At 49.9% G+C, this 12,035-nt stretch overlaps 4 protein-coding genes across 4 annotated transcripts; 2 read left to right on the forward strand and 2 right to left on the reverse strand.

Moving 5' to 3' along the window:
* Positions 1 to 2,491: 2,491 nt before the first annotated feature.
* Positions 2,492 to 3,878, forward strand: K441DRAFT_692925 (uncharacterized protein; the record flags this gene model as incomplete). Its single annotated transcript, XM_067652605.1, has 3 exons — positions 2,492 to 2,802; positions 2,999 to 3,254; positions 3,313 to 3,878. The coding sequence occupies exons 1-3, from the start codon at positions 2,617 to 2,619 to the stop codon at positions 3,876 to 3,878; spliced, it is 1,008 nt and encodes a 335-aa protein (XP_067508859.1). The 5' UTR covers positions 2,492 to 2,616.
* Positions 3,879 to 4,097: 219 nt separating this feature from the next.
* Positions 4,098 to 4,646, reverse strand: K441DRAFT_510101 (SMAD/FHA domain-containing protein; the record flags this gene model as incomplete). The annotated part of the gene is made up of 1 exon (XM_067642087.1): positions 4,098 to 4,646. A coding segment is annotated over one exon (549 nt), but the record flags the coding sequence as incomplete, so codon positions are not given.
* Positions 4,647 to 5,760: 1,114 nt separating this feature from the next.
* Positions 5,761 to 9,996, forward strand: K441DRAFT_627622 (uncharacterized protein; the record flags this gene model as incomplete). Its single annotated transcript, XM_067646172.1, has 6 exons — positions 5,761 to 6,320; positions 6,495 to 7,196; positions 7,532 to 7,745; positions 7,808 to 8,238; positions 8,263 to 9,667; positions 9,719 to 9,996. Coding segments are annotated over exons 1-6 (3,168 nt in total), but the record flags the coding sequence as incomplete, so codon positions are not given.
* Positions 9,997 to 10,811: 815 nt separating this feature from the next.
* On the reverse strand, positions 10,812 to 11,673 carry K441DRAFT_539604 (uncharacterized protein; the record flags this gene model as incomplete). Its single annotated transcript, XM_067642564.1, has 2 exons — positions 10,812 to 10,999; positions 11,526 to 11,673. The coding sequence occupies 2 exons, from the start codon at positions 11,671 to 11,673 to the stop codon at positions 10,812 to 10,814; spliced, it is 336 nt and encodes a 111-aa protein (XP_067508862.1).
* Between the last annotated feature and the right edge of the window lie 362 nt (positions 11,674 to 12,035).

A 12,035-nucleotide genomic window follows, 5' to 3' on the forward strand; every position in this document is an offset into this window, starting at 1 on the left:
ATAAGTCAGTGTCTGCTATACTGGTATCGTTACCTAACCTTAAAGTAGTTGCTGCCGTTAATGGCGTTATAGTAGCTGCTTTTGGTGGCATATTATTCGACTTCTTATATTAATACTATAACTAGGTAGTGATTATATAACGGAACCTTGTAGCAGGAACTACGATAGGCTTATTATTAGGCTAGGTATATAGGAAATGTAAGTATAAAAGTCAACAACGTAATAATAACTGGTGGAGTGGTTGCCTAATAAATTAACTCTAATTATATTCTGAGAATTACTACAAGGAAGGAACTATCTAGGTAGGGACTAAGGGTCCTTAAATATACAACCGTACTCCTATAAAATCCTTCTTATATATAATATACGTATACTCTATCTACTCTATTACGGATTATATAGATCGTATAGATTATACAGATCACCTCACGTAACCTTAGTTACCATTCCTCGTCACATAGCTCTATCGGCTCCATCCTGGACCGTGCCTAAATCAACTAACTAGCTTCCTCCGACTCTTCTCCTAGTAGTCGTAACATCGTACTTAAAGCGTCCGTAACAATTAGTTCCTTCTAGATATACTACCTACCCTTCTTATAGTTCTAAATAGGCAGCGCCTATAGAGCCGCGTTAATTAACTCTATATAGCTATTTACTGTCTACCTATACTTTAGCGCAGTAAGATAGTGTTATAACATTTCCTTATATTAATTACTACTAAACTTACGTTTAAGGGTATTGCTAAAGTGCTTCTAGCAGAGCAGATGTTAAATAATCTTAGTAGTAACTAAGTAGCTAGGAAATATACGTTTAACCGCTAATTATTTAGCGGCTAAATTATTAGTAAGGAAATATCTTAGGTTCTAACCTCCTCTACCCCCGTACCTATACTAGATTAGTTAAGGGTTTTAGCATTACTAAAGGTTAAGTAAAGGGTTTAGGTAGAGTTACTGCTTTCCCCTAATATACCTTATAATATATACCATATTATAATCGTCTTTAAATACGCCAATATTATATTACCGTCTTGGTATTTAGTAAGGAAGTAGGCGTAAGGCCTCTAGGACCTGTAAGAGTTGCGGACTATAAGGGTAAATAGGAACTAATTAAGCGAATTTATATTATAAGTGGCATCCATTATTATAAGCCAGCGGCTATGTTTAGAAAGGGTCTAAAGACGCAAGGGGTCTACCTATATAGTCCCCTAATTAGGCAACCCGTCTAGGGTACGCGTGGCTATAAGATTTTAACTTTTATAACTTGCTATTAATTAATAAAGTAAGCACTTAATTACTTAAAGTTATTCAGAGTTACCAAAGTTATTAAATTTAGGTTAAAAATATACCTCCCTTAAGGTACTCTGCCAGCTCTAACCACTAAGTTTCTATATCTAATTTAGCTCCAAGTAGTATAGGATTAGGATTTAATTTCTTCCACTCTTTGCCGGCGTTGTGGACGTTAAATATATTAAAAAATTAACTACTAGCAGCCTCAAATTCGGCACTTGCAGTAGGGTCGTTATTTAACTTAATCGCGTCCTTAATATCACGGGCCCTATATCTTTTCTGCATCTCTTCTCCAGCAATGCTTTAAAGCTTTATATTATGCTTAAATCTATCTAGTTCTTTAAGCGTATAGTTATATTCCTTACAGTCGCCGTAATACATAATTTTAATATAATTAGGAACAGCGAAGCCATCTAAGTAGTACATCGATATCTTAAGCCTTATATTGCACTCCTTTACAATCGTTATAGGCTTATTCTTCTTACCCGTGCTTACGCTTTTACCCTGCGAGCGCTAGAACCAACAGCGATAGAGGTTATCGCGTTATCCTTTATTAATCTTTCCTATCTTTATACGCGACTAAAAGTTGTCTATATACGGCTAGAGAGTTTAGAAGCGGTCCTAATTAAACTCCATGTCCTAGATAAGAAGGAAAAAGGCCGATTACCATTGTTTAATAAAGGGGGGGTTATTTAGGAGCAGATGGGTGATGGTAGTAGCGTCGGCAGGAAGGTCGGCAGGAGGGTCAGCAGGAGGGTCGGCAGGAAGGCTTTGTTTAGGTGATGAGGACGATATAGTGGCGGAAGACGAACTACACTAAGATTTCAATTAATATAGACATTTGGGCGAGGACTTTGGCTTTAAAAATAACCGGCGACGATGGTGTATGGTGGTGGCAGAGGGTGATGTTTTGATAGACGCGTTCCCCGTTGTTGACTATGGCGCGCTCATAGTAAACATCGGGGAAACGGTTTCTTGTGGGCACCGACGTTGGCCTGCGCGCGCATTAGCGTGGTCGTCAGTTTACAAACTCCCCTAGATTGACATCTGCCTCCGGCCCCGCGGCGAAGATCTCCACCACCACGGTATATTTAGAGACTTGTGTTGAGTCATCGGTGCACCTAATGCGGTTTCGTGACCCACACCTGTGAGAATCCCAGACGTCCCATATACTAAGAAAACCGGCCTTGTCTGATGATTCCTAGCACAATTCTACCAGTTAAGAGGAAGGAGTTTTCTTAGTCACTGAAACCGCCTGGAAGCTAAAGTAGAATAAAGTCCTCTTGAAAATTATATTGAGCTACTGCCTTGGTTCTGCGGAGCCCAACTGATGACCAGTTTGGTCAAAGCTAGATGTGCCTATTACAATAGAGAGTTACATTACGTGTCTGTATACGAGGAATACGAAAAACAGTGGACTGAAAAGAGACAGCCGAAGAAAGGCTTCCTCTGTAAAATGGATATACATCTTTACTATCTGTCGGGTCTACAATCTCTGAGATCCTCACCTCCTAAAGTACTTCGCAAGCTGCACCTAGTTACCTCGACAAAATGAAAGATCCTCTCCGCATTCAACAACCCAATTCGAAAATGCCTCTGACAACAAGTCCGCAAATCTACTTACTATCCGCTGCTTTCCAACCGCCATAGCTCCTCATACCGATATCCTCGCCTTCCACGAGTGCTCCATCAGTGGCTACACCTTTGCGCAGCACCTCTCACGCGCAGCCCTCCTCGAGCTCGCCGAGCACGTCCCCAATGGACCAAGCACACAGGAACTCATCTCCATCGCCCGCAGCACCTCTCTAACCACCTTCGCGGGGCTCTTCGAAAAAGAAACCGACCCGCACTCCGGGACCGAGAAGATTTACAACACGTACCTGCATCTCAGGCGACGGGCTACTGGCCAAACACCGCAAACTGCACCCCTTCATCTCGCGGCACCTGTCGGCGGGGGCTGCATACACGGTGTTCGAGACGCATGGGTGGCGCGCGGGCATCCTGATCTGCTACGATAACAACGTAGTCGGGAACGCGCGTGCGACCGCACTGCTCGGCGCCGACGTCCTCTTCGCCCCGCACGTCTCTATGTGCACGGCGTCGCCGCGGCCCGGGGCTGGCTTTGTCGAGCCCGCGCTGTGGGCGAACCGCGAGCGCGACCCAACGTCCCTGCGCGCGGAGTCTGAGGGCCTGAAGGGGAGGGAGTGGTTGATGAAGTGGCTGCCGGCGCGCGCGTATGATAATGGGGTGTATGCGGTTTTCAGCAATCCGGTTGGGATGGATGATGATCAATTGAAGAACGGCTGTGCGGTGGTGCTTGATCCGTTTGGGGATGTGGTGGCGGAGTGCCGCGAGTTGGGGGAGGGGGTGGTAACAGCAGTGTGCACGAGAGAAAAACTGGAGAAAGCTGGCGAGTATAGGTATAGAGCAGCGAGAAGGCCGGAACTTTATAGAGAAGTCATTGGGAGAGCAAATGAGGGGATGTTGCAGGTTGCTTGGAGACCAGGCGAGGGAAAACTGTATTTGATTAGAGGTGTTATCGCGGTTTGGTTGGTAGATATAACTGTGAAGACCTTCAATACGTCGTGTTAAATTCGGATAAAGACAATGTGTTTGAAATTGGTGTGCAAACCACCATTGTCTTATATGCTCCTAAACTGCTATATATTTTTCTGATTTTCAGGCCGTAGAGGCCCCGTTAGCATTGTTGTACTGTGTTCAGAATTTCGGTGGAAAGAACATCGCTTTTCGGCATGCTCTCTTCTTTTGCAATACTTCCCTTTCCTTAATATCGTGTTAAGGTCATGACATATCAGGTGGCGGCAGCATTACCACATACTCCCTCTCACTTCCACCAAATTTCAATAGATCACCATCCCGTAGCTCCACATATCTGCCACCCTCAATTCGGTCATCATTAAGCATGGTTCCGTTGAGGCTCTCCAAATCAATTATGTATGGCTTGACCTTTCCCTTTCTCTGCGAGATTCCATACTCATCCTCCACTTTCTTTACAATGTACCTGAATTGTATGGCGGCGTGTTGTTGACTACAACTCGGATGTGCCACCAGTATATCTGCAACTTCTTGAGCCCGTCCAAGTAACCAGCAAGATTGTGTATGCAGCTCGATTGTCTGGAGCATATCAGGCCCTTTGAAGACGAAGAGACGCCATTGGGCGGAGGGAGGTGGCTTGCGGGCTTCGGGTGGTTCGTGGTATTTGAGGGCAATTTTGGTGCCGGCTACGGTGTTGGCCTCGCGAGCGAGAAGGCCAGTCGGGGCGAAATTAGGTTTCTGCCTGTCTGGTTGTTCTTCTTTTGTGACCGCACTAGAGGAATTGTCTCGGCGGAAGGAGACTTCCTGAGACAGGAGAGGTTTACGGCTCCGAGGAAGAGGTGAAGGACTTCGAGAGGGTCTCTGGCGTTTGTGTCTTGAACGAGAGCCTCTTCGACGACGTGGAGGCGAGGGAGAGTGATCCCTACGCTTGAACGGTCTATAGGGAAGAGGGCTTGCTGAACGGGAATCTCGATGTTTTCGCCTGTCTCGAGATCTATCCTTGGATCTTGATCGATCTCTTGACCTGCGCCTTGACCTGCGCTCCCTTAACTCATCTCTCGGATCCAAATCCATGGATACATCGCTCTGCCTACGATCTTTCGGCTTATCTCCAATCTTTCGTTCCCTGGATCTGTCTCTTGGCCTCCGCTCTCTCTCTGTGTCTCTGGGCCTACGTTCTCTTGAGTCATGCCCCCGCGATCTCTCATCCGACCTCTCCCTCGACCTAACATTCCGTGACCTTTCTCCAGGCCCCTGTCTTGCTCTACGTTCACGGGTAACTTGTCTATCCCTGCTTCGACTCCGGTGCCGGCTTCTGCTTCGCCTCATGCGGCGGCGGGTATGTTCTTCACTTTCTTCTCCATCCATTAAACGCTGTCTGCGTCTGTGAGGCCGTTCATTTTCTGATGCGCTTAGCGATCGCCGCTTGGGGTTGTCGTGGCGTCCTGTCCGCCTATGTTCCTCGTCCGCTAAGCTGATGGAGCGATTCCTGGTTCTGCTAATGCTGCTGCTGTCATATTTAGACCGCCTGTCGGCCTTTGGGTTGCGGCCTATTTCTTGGGACCGCGGTCGTCCTTGGTTATGAGTGGGCAATACGGGCGCTGGCGTATCATGCGCCATGGAGCTGAGAACGCAGCAAGCGGAGAGATTATGCCGCCTTTGGGGGCTGTGAAGGCGAAAGTTGGTGCTCTGAGCTTTGGCGAATGTGATTAGGGCTGCGGTAGGAGCTGATNCATGCGAATTGATGTCGAGGCAGACAGCGAGTTGTCTAGGTAGTGTTGCAAAAGAATCGCTGATATCCAAAAGTTTGGGTTATAAGGCCCCGGGGTGCCTCGAAAGGCGAGCAACACCATCAAGCGAGAGCCGTTGACGAGCGCCGCAGCGGCTCTCCCGCATCACCAATTGGCCATACGGAGTGGAGATACAGCAACAGTTTCAGAGGATCTCTATTCACAGTTTCAATGCCGGCACTAGGAAGCTTGTGTCCACTCAATTCAGCTGCAGTCGGGATGCAGCCCCATGTTAAACCCCGCCATCTTTCTGCGCCGCACACCTTCTCTTGCTGCTTCGGGTCCCGAGATGCACGTTAAGCACCAGTCCATAATGGAATGGGCGCTTGCAGACTCCATCTTGCAGCAATTCTAACCATGGTGGCTTTATGGCTTTCAGCGGCTTTCTACACGACCGGCCCTGGTGTGAGCTTGCTACAACTACAGCTCTCCTCCGCTATTGTCGCTCGTTGCTGTCGCTCGTTGCTGTCTCTCGTTTCTATCGTGCCCGTGTACCCGTGTGCCTCCTCTCAGCGTCGGAGGGCTGAAGAGACACCTAACATGTGTCGCTATGGCGTCCAAATTCTTCACCTGGACCAAGGGCGACCGTCGGAATGCCGCAGAAGCGTATCGAACAGGCGGGCCTTTGCCTATCGTGACAGATTTCTCCGACCCGAGAAACGAGGTGTTTCTCGATGGCAGAGCGAAGGTACGATAGGACTTTCCCTAGTTTCCGAGCAGTGCGCTGTTGGTGCATCAATTGGGTGAAGCGTGTCAACGTGGTTGTGCATTTCCCATGGCGCTGCGATTAACGGTGGTCTAAAGCATCTGCAGGGAACTGGGTCTGCGTTGTTGGACAGCGATTCGTTAACCATCTGTGTAGAATGCTCCCAGACGGGTCAATCGACCAAAACCTCTCAACCTCTCCCTGGTCCCCATCCACGATGCTCATGGCGCGTGTCTGGCTCCCGCATCGGCCCTCCATAGTGCCGCGCTCAGTTCGGTCAGCTCTGCGTCAAATCTGTTGGCTGTTGTCAATGACATGCTCCGATCTCCTGCACTAGCTGGAAATGTCTGCCCCAGATCTCCGCTACATAATAAACCCTTACCTGGCAGGCCACGTTCTATTTCTCTGCCAGCGACGCCGGATATTGCTGAGCTGCCCGGCTCCCTTCTTCTAGAGAATCAGGGCTTTTCACCAGGCTCGCTCGTTGCGGGATCCGCAACAAGCCAAACCATGAAATCTGTTCGCAGTGTAAATGTTCTCAGCCCATCTCTTCCAGGTCCTCGCCCAAGTCCACGAGAGTCTCGTAGTGGGATACCGCAACATAAGAAAACCTCGAGCGAAAGCATTGCGCAAAGGAGGGCGAAAGCAAGACCGGCGCAAAATCACTCACCCTCTTCTTCGGAGGGCAAGCTCACGACCTGTTCCGCCTCCACAGTTGAAGGTCTAACAAGCAGCAATGACTCGGCGCGAGCCAGAACAGGCCCGGATAGTAGTAGGTCTTTGCGACCGTCGCCATTGATTGTTGAGAGAAAGAACGGGAGGATATCGAATAACGAAGCAGCAGTTCGGCGCAATGAGGTTCGTCACATCATCCCCCCCTCCTTGCACCGTAAGCCCGGCGAGAGATTCTGTTCAAGAAAACGTTGCCGCGTCAACCGTTTGGGTTCCTGAACAGCCGCGACACTGTTTAAGCGCAATCACGATCTGCTTGGAAGGCTTCAGCGACCCAAACGCAGAAAATATAAGAATTTGAAAACTGTTGAGAAGCGCCCCAACGGAGTGAAGACGACGACCTGACGTTTGCGCAACGTACGGCTTCTTGAATTGAGCCTTGAATGACTCTAACCACCCCACTCTCATATCCCCTCCTATCGCCACTCATTGCGAATATAGTATATACTAAAGAATGACAGCTCAATCCGAACAAGCAAGTAGAAGAGCTCAAATCTACCATTACAGCCCAGGGTCATACCATCTCAGCCCTGTCGGCGCAATTTGCAAGCCTTCGTAAGTCGCATGAAGCGCATGTTGAAAGTTTGATGGAAGCGCATGCAAAAGAAGTTTCGACATTGAAAACCTACACGCACTTTTTGGAGGAACAGCAGTCTCAGAGGACTCTTCACCACAGTAGGTAGCGGCTTTGCGCCTGTGCGTTCACCAAGGGCCATCACTGACATGAGTAACATTAGCTTCAAGTAACCATCTCTTACTCATGCTTGATACTGCCGAACCTCGATCGCCAACTAAAGAAAACACCTCTCAACCGCAAACTGCCGGTCCATCCGCCACAAGCATTAGATCCTTCCAAACGGCCTTTGAGGACCCACAACGGCCTTCACAAGAGTCAACTTGCACAAGCCCTGAAATGCAAGCATTGAAGAGAAGGCTGAGCTCAGCCAAGAAGCCAGACATTGGGCCCATTGATGTTGTGATGGATCGAGATCGACTAAGGCAAGCGAACCAAGCATTAGAACGACAGGTCGAGGCGTTGATGAGCAAGCTCAATCAGTCCAGAAAAGCCGAGAGGGCCTTACAGAATACCGTGGACAATCTAGAAGCTCGTTTGGAACTCGCCAACGTCGAGAAGGTCGATGCGCTAGAGGAGCATCACAATCTCCAAGTTGAAATTAGAGAAATGCACAAGCAACACCGGAGTCTGTCAAGACATCCCGAGTCGTTATCCCAACAATCCGCGAGGCCCAATGCCGACCAGCTCAATGTCAAGTTGAAGGAAGCTGAAGCGCAGGTCCTTCTCCTAGAAAAGCAACTTCAAGCCGCCGGCGGTCAGACCAAAGCACCCTCGACTATTGCGACCTTTATCGAACATATTGAGAGACTTCAAGACCAGGTGAAAGAGAAGGAATCTCGGATCAACGACCTTGAACAAGACAATCAGCTTCGCCGGCTTGATATAGATGATCATGAACATCGATGTAACGAACTACTCCACGAGAACACCAAACTAAAACTTCAAGAAGAGATTCACGCCAAGTTATCAGAACAGGCGAAAGAGGCCGATGCAGAAATTTCGGAGTTGAAATCGACTATTCGTAGAATGCAAAAAGAGTTGGAATATCATGTGCTGCTTTTGCAAGCAGAAATCAGGAGGAAGGCGACTCTGGCCATACTTACAGTAGAACCAGATGACCAGGCTGCGCGTTCGTTAGCTTCAAAAGCTGACGTGGACCGTATGATCGAAGGTCTCCAGAAACGTCTCAAAGCACATATGTCTGCAGACAGTGAGACGAAACTCCTCGAACAATCAACCGACCTCGAGAGTCAAATCAAACTACTGAAGAAAGAAAACGAGTATTACGTACGGGAAATCATGTACTACAAGCTCGATGTGCGCGGCTACAAGAAAGACATCAAAGAGCTCAAACGTACCACCAACCGGGGGCAGAATGTGCGCAGTGAAGCAAATTCTCCGAATCCCCAGGCGTGCTACCGCAGTTCGGCGGGAACACCGGTACGCTCTCGATTCAACTCTGCTGCCGCTGGAGGCCTAGGTATCTCTGCTTCATCGTCGCCAACGTCGGCCCCTATGTCAGCGTCCAACTCCTTTCAGCCCTCTACTCCAGCCACCTCCGCTGCGCCGTCGACGCCGCATCTATCTCCTTCACGCACTACTCACACCGGCCCAGGCGCACAGAAGAGAGCCATTAGAGCTCCTTCACCAAAATCACAAAACACCCCCATGACGCCGCAGACCCCACCTCGCCGACCTGGCCGCAACCCTGCCAACGACGCCGACAATTCCAGCCCAGGTATCTCGCCGAGGTCCGTCTCGCGCCTCTCACCATCGAGGACAAAACCTACGCCTCCTTCTCCTGATGCAGAACAGAAGGGCGACATGGCAACGAACTTTCCGCTTTCTACACCTGCCGCCCCTCAACGCGTCGACACACAGCGCAGCATGAGCGACTCGATCATCACAATGTACGCTACGGCCCGCACACCAGATTGGTCGCCGCCCAAGTCAACCCCAGGAACCGGCGCCACACCCGGCACTGGAACGCGCTCCAGGTCGGGATCCCTTCCCGGCCCTGGTCTACGCTCGCGCTCAGGCTCGGGCTCTGCACCAGGTCCAGGCCCAGTAGCAACCGGCAAGATGACGCCAGAGCGGCCTCCACGCCCGCGCTACGGCCTCTTCGAGTCGCCCAAGTCTAGCTCGGCCAGCGTGCCGGTCAAGATGGACGTGATGGCGGAAGCGGAGCGGCACTCACCTCATCGCGCTCACTCGCGCTCCGCGTCCAGCCTCAGCACGCAACGCCAGAGCCAGATGCAGGCCCCCAGCCAACTCCCGCGCGGCTCTGCCGTCGACACCAGCAAGATCCCGTTCGTCATCGCGATGGGCTCGCCGCACAATCCCGCGCTCAACCTCGGCGTCGGCATCGGTGGCAGCATGGCCTCTCGGACAGGCGAAGCGGCACATAACAGGACCATCAGCGCGCCGCGGTGTTTGCCTGGCGCGTCGTCTGGCATCCCAACGCCCGGCGCGCTGGGCAAGGGCAAAGGCAAGGCGCGGAAGGAGATTATCTCGAGCCCAGCATTTTTCGGGCCGGCCTTTGGGATGGGCTGACTCGGTTGCATCGCATGTGTTCTAAACGACGGAGCTTCAACGAAGCGCAAAGGTGAGCAAGCTGAGCGTAGGCATGATGGATGATGATTTGCATATGTGTAATGACTTGAACGATGTTTGTGTACCGCCTCATTGAGTGAGGACGGTAGGTCATGACCATTTTTCTCTTCTCTTCTTCTCTTTGCATGTTGATGCATTGTTGGTAGGGATAGCGGCATTTCCTGGAGCGGAGATTATAAGGTGGGTTACTTTTTGTGTAATATCGTCACCTTGCACGTTCTATGTCTCCATTCTCATTATGTGTCACGTCTCGCTGCTGTCTGCGAGTGAAATTTGGTCGGTAGGTGGAGGGAGTTTTTTTTGTATCCGAGTATGTACAAGCATAATTGTGGAGGCGTGATGATCTAAAGCTCTTGTGTAAACATCCCATGGGCCGCTTCAGGTTCAATTCAATTACATGCTTCCACGCTATTGATACAACGCTTGGCTTCCTCTTCCCAACTCGCAACCACTGGTGATCTGCCTTATTTATCGTACATCCTAACACTACTTGTGCCTCCGCAGCTTTGATTCATTCCCCCGGGTTCCGTCAGAAAGTAGTTGAATGGACTCTAAACCTTGCTCTTGACCTCATCAATTTTCCCCTCCGCCTTACCCGCCAGCTCACTCGCCTTGCCTTTTGCCTCGCCGGTCATTTCTGATGCTTTGCCGCTGGCTTCACCGGTTAGTTCCGAGGCCTTGCCCTTGGCTTCGCTGGTGGTGCTGGGTACGGCGGACTTGATAGCGTTCGCGGCTTTCTCTGTTCACGAGAGGTCAGCAATGATTCAGATAATGGTAGGCGATGGCGATAGAGAACTAAAAGGGTAAGTAATCGACTAGAAGCAAAAGGACTGGGAGATGAGGCAAAGGAAGCATAAAAGGAAGCGAGGAAGCCAGAAAGGGTATGAACAGAAGAGTGAGTAGCAGAGGCACAGCGGATTGCCAATAGTCCCAATGACAATATCGGTGATCTATTTGGGCTGGCGTGGTGTGGATCTGAGGTCAAATCCATTCCAATCCACCATACCCAAATAGGAACAATAGTTACCTATATAGGCTAGCCCGCCATTTTGGATCTAATTGGCGCGAGTGTTCACGCCGGTCCAAATAGATCACTGAGTCCCATGCACTCGACCCCTCAAGCTCAACATCCTTAACTGTAACTCTTCCCTCCTATCAAAGCTTTAACTCATCTGTCCTCGTTCCTCCTCGTAATGAAACTCTCCGCCCCACAAGATAGTAGAAAAGGGTCACAAATTAACCGAGAACAAGAAAGTACAACCTACCTCCCGTCTCGATGCCCTTCACGGCAGCATCTGAGATCGTCCTATCTACCTTCTTTGCTGCATCCTTAGCCGAATCGACGACTGACTTGCGGAAATCCGGCGATGTGCTGAAGAGTCTAGCCTGGCGCGTCAAGGATGTGCGGAGCATCGACATTCTTGTTGCTTGTTTGACGGGTTATAATCGAGTCGGAGTGTATGCTCAAAGCTTAGCGTATGGTGAACCTCAATTGGGTCGGGTTTTGAGAAGAAGGAGTGGAACTGGAAGAGGATTTTAGGAAGAAGTGAAGAATTGAAGAAGAGAGGCGACTGAGCCTGCCCAGTTGTATTTGAAGATGGGAGGAGGATGACGTCGACGAAGCATCACATTCATGTGGCCCAAGCTCTTCGTTCTCCTTCCCCGGAATCCCATTCTTGACTTTGCCATGATTATCGCTTCAATATCCATCATGAACACCACTAACACCATCAACACCATCCCCATGAACTATGAGCTTTAACAGACCCAGGGAT

Source organism: Cenococcum geophilum, assembly GCF_001692895.1.
Source record: "Cenococcum geophilum 1.58 unplaced genomic scaffold K441scaffold_4, whole genome shotgun sequence".
Lineage (NCBI taxonomy): Eukaryota > Fungi > Ascomycota > Dothideomycetes > Gloniales > Gloniaceae > Cenococcum > Cenococcum geophilum.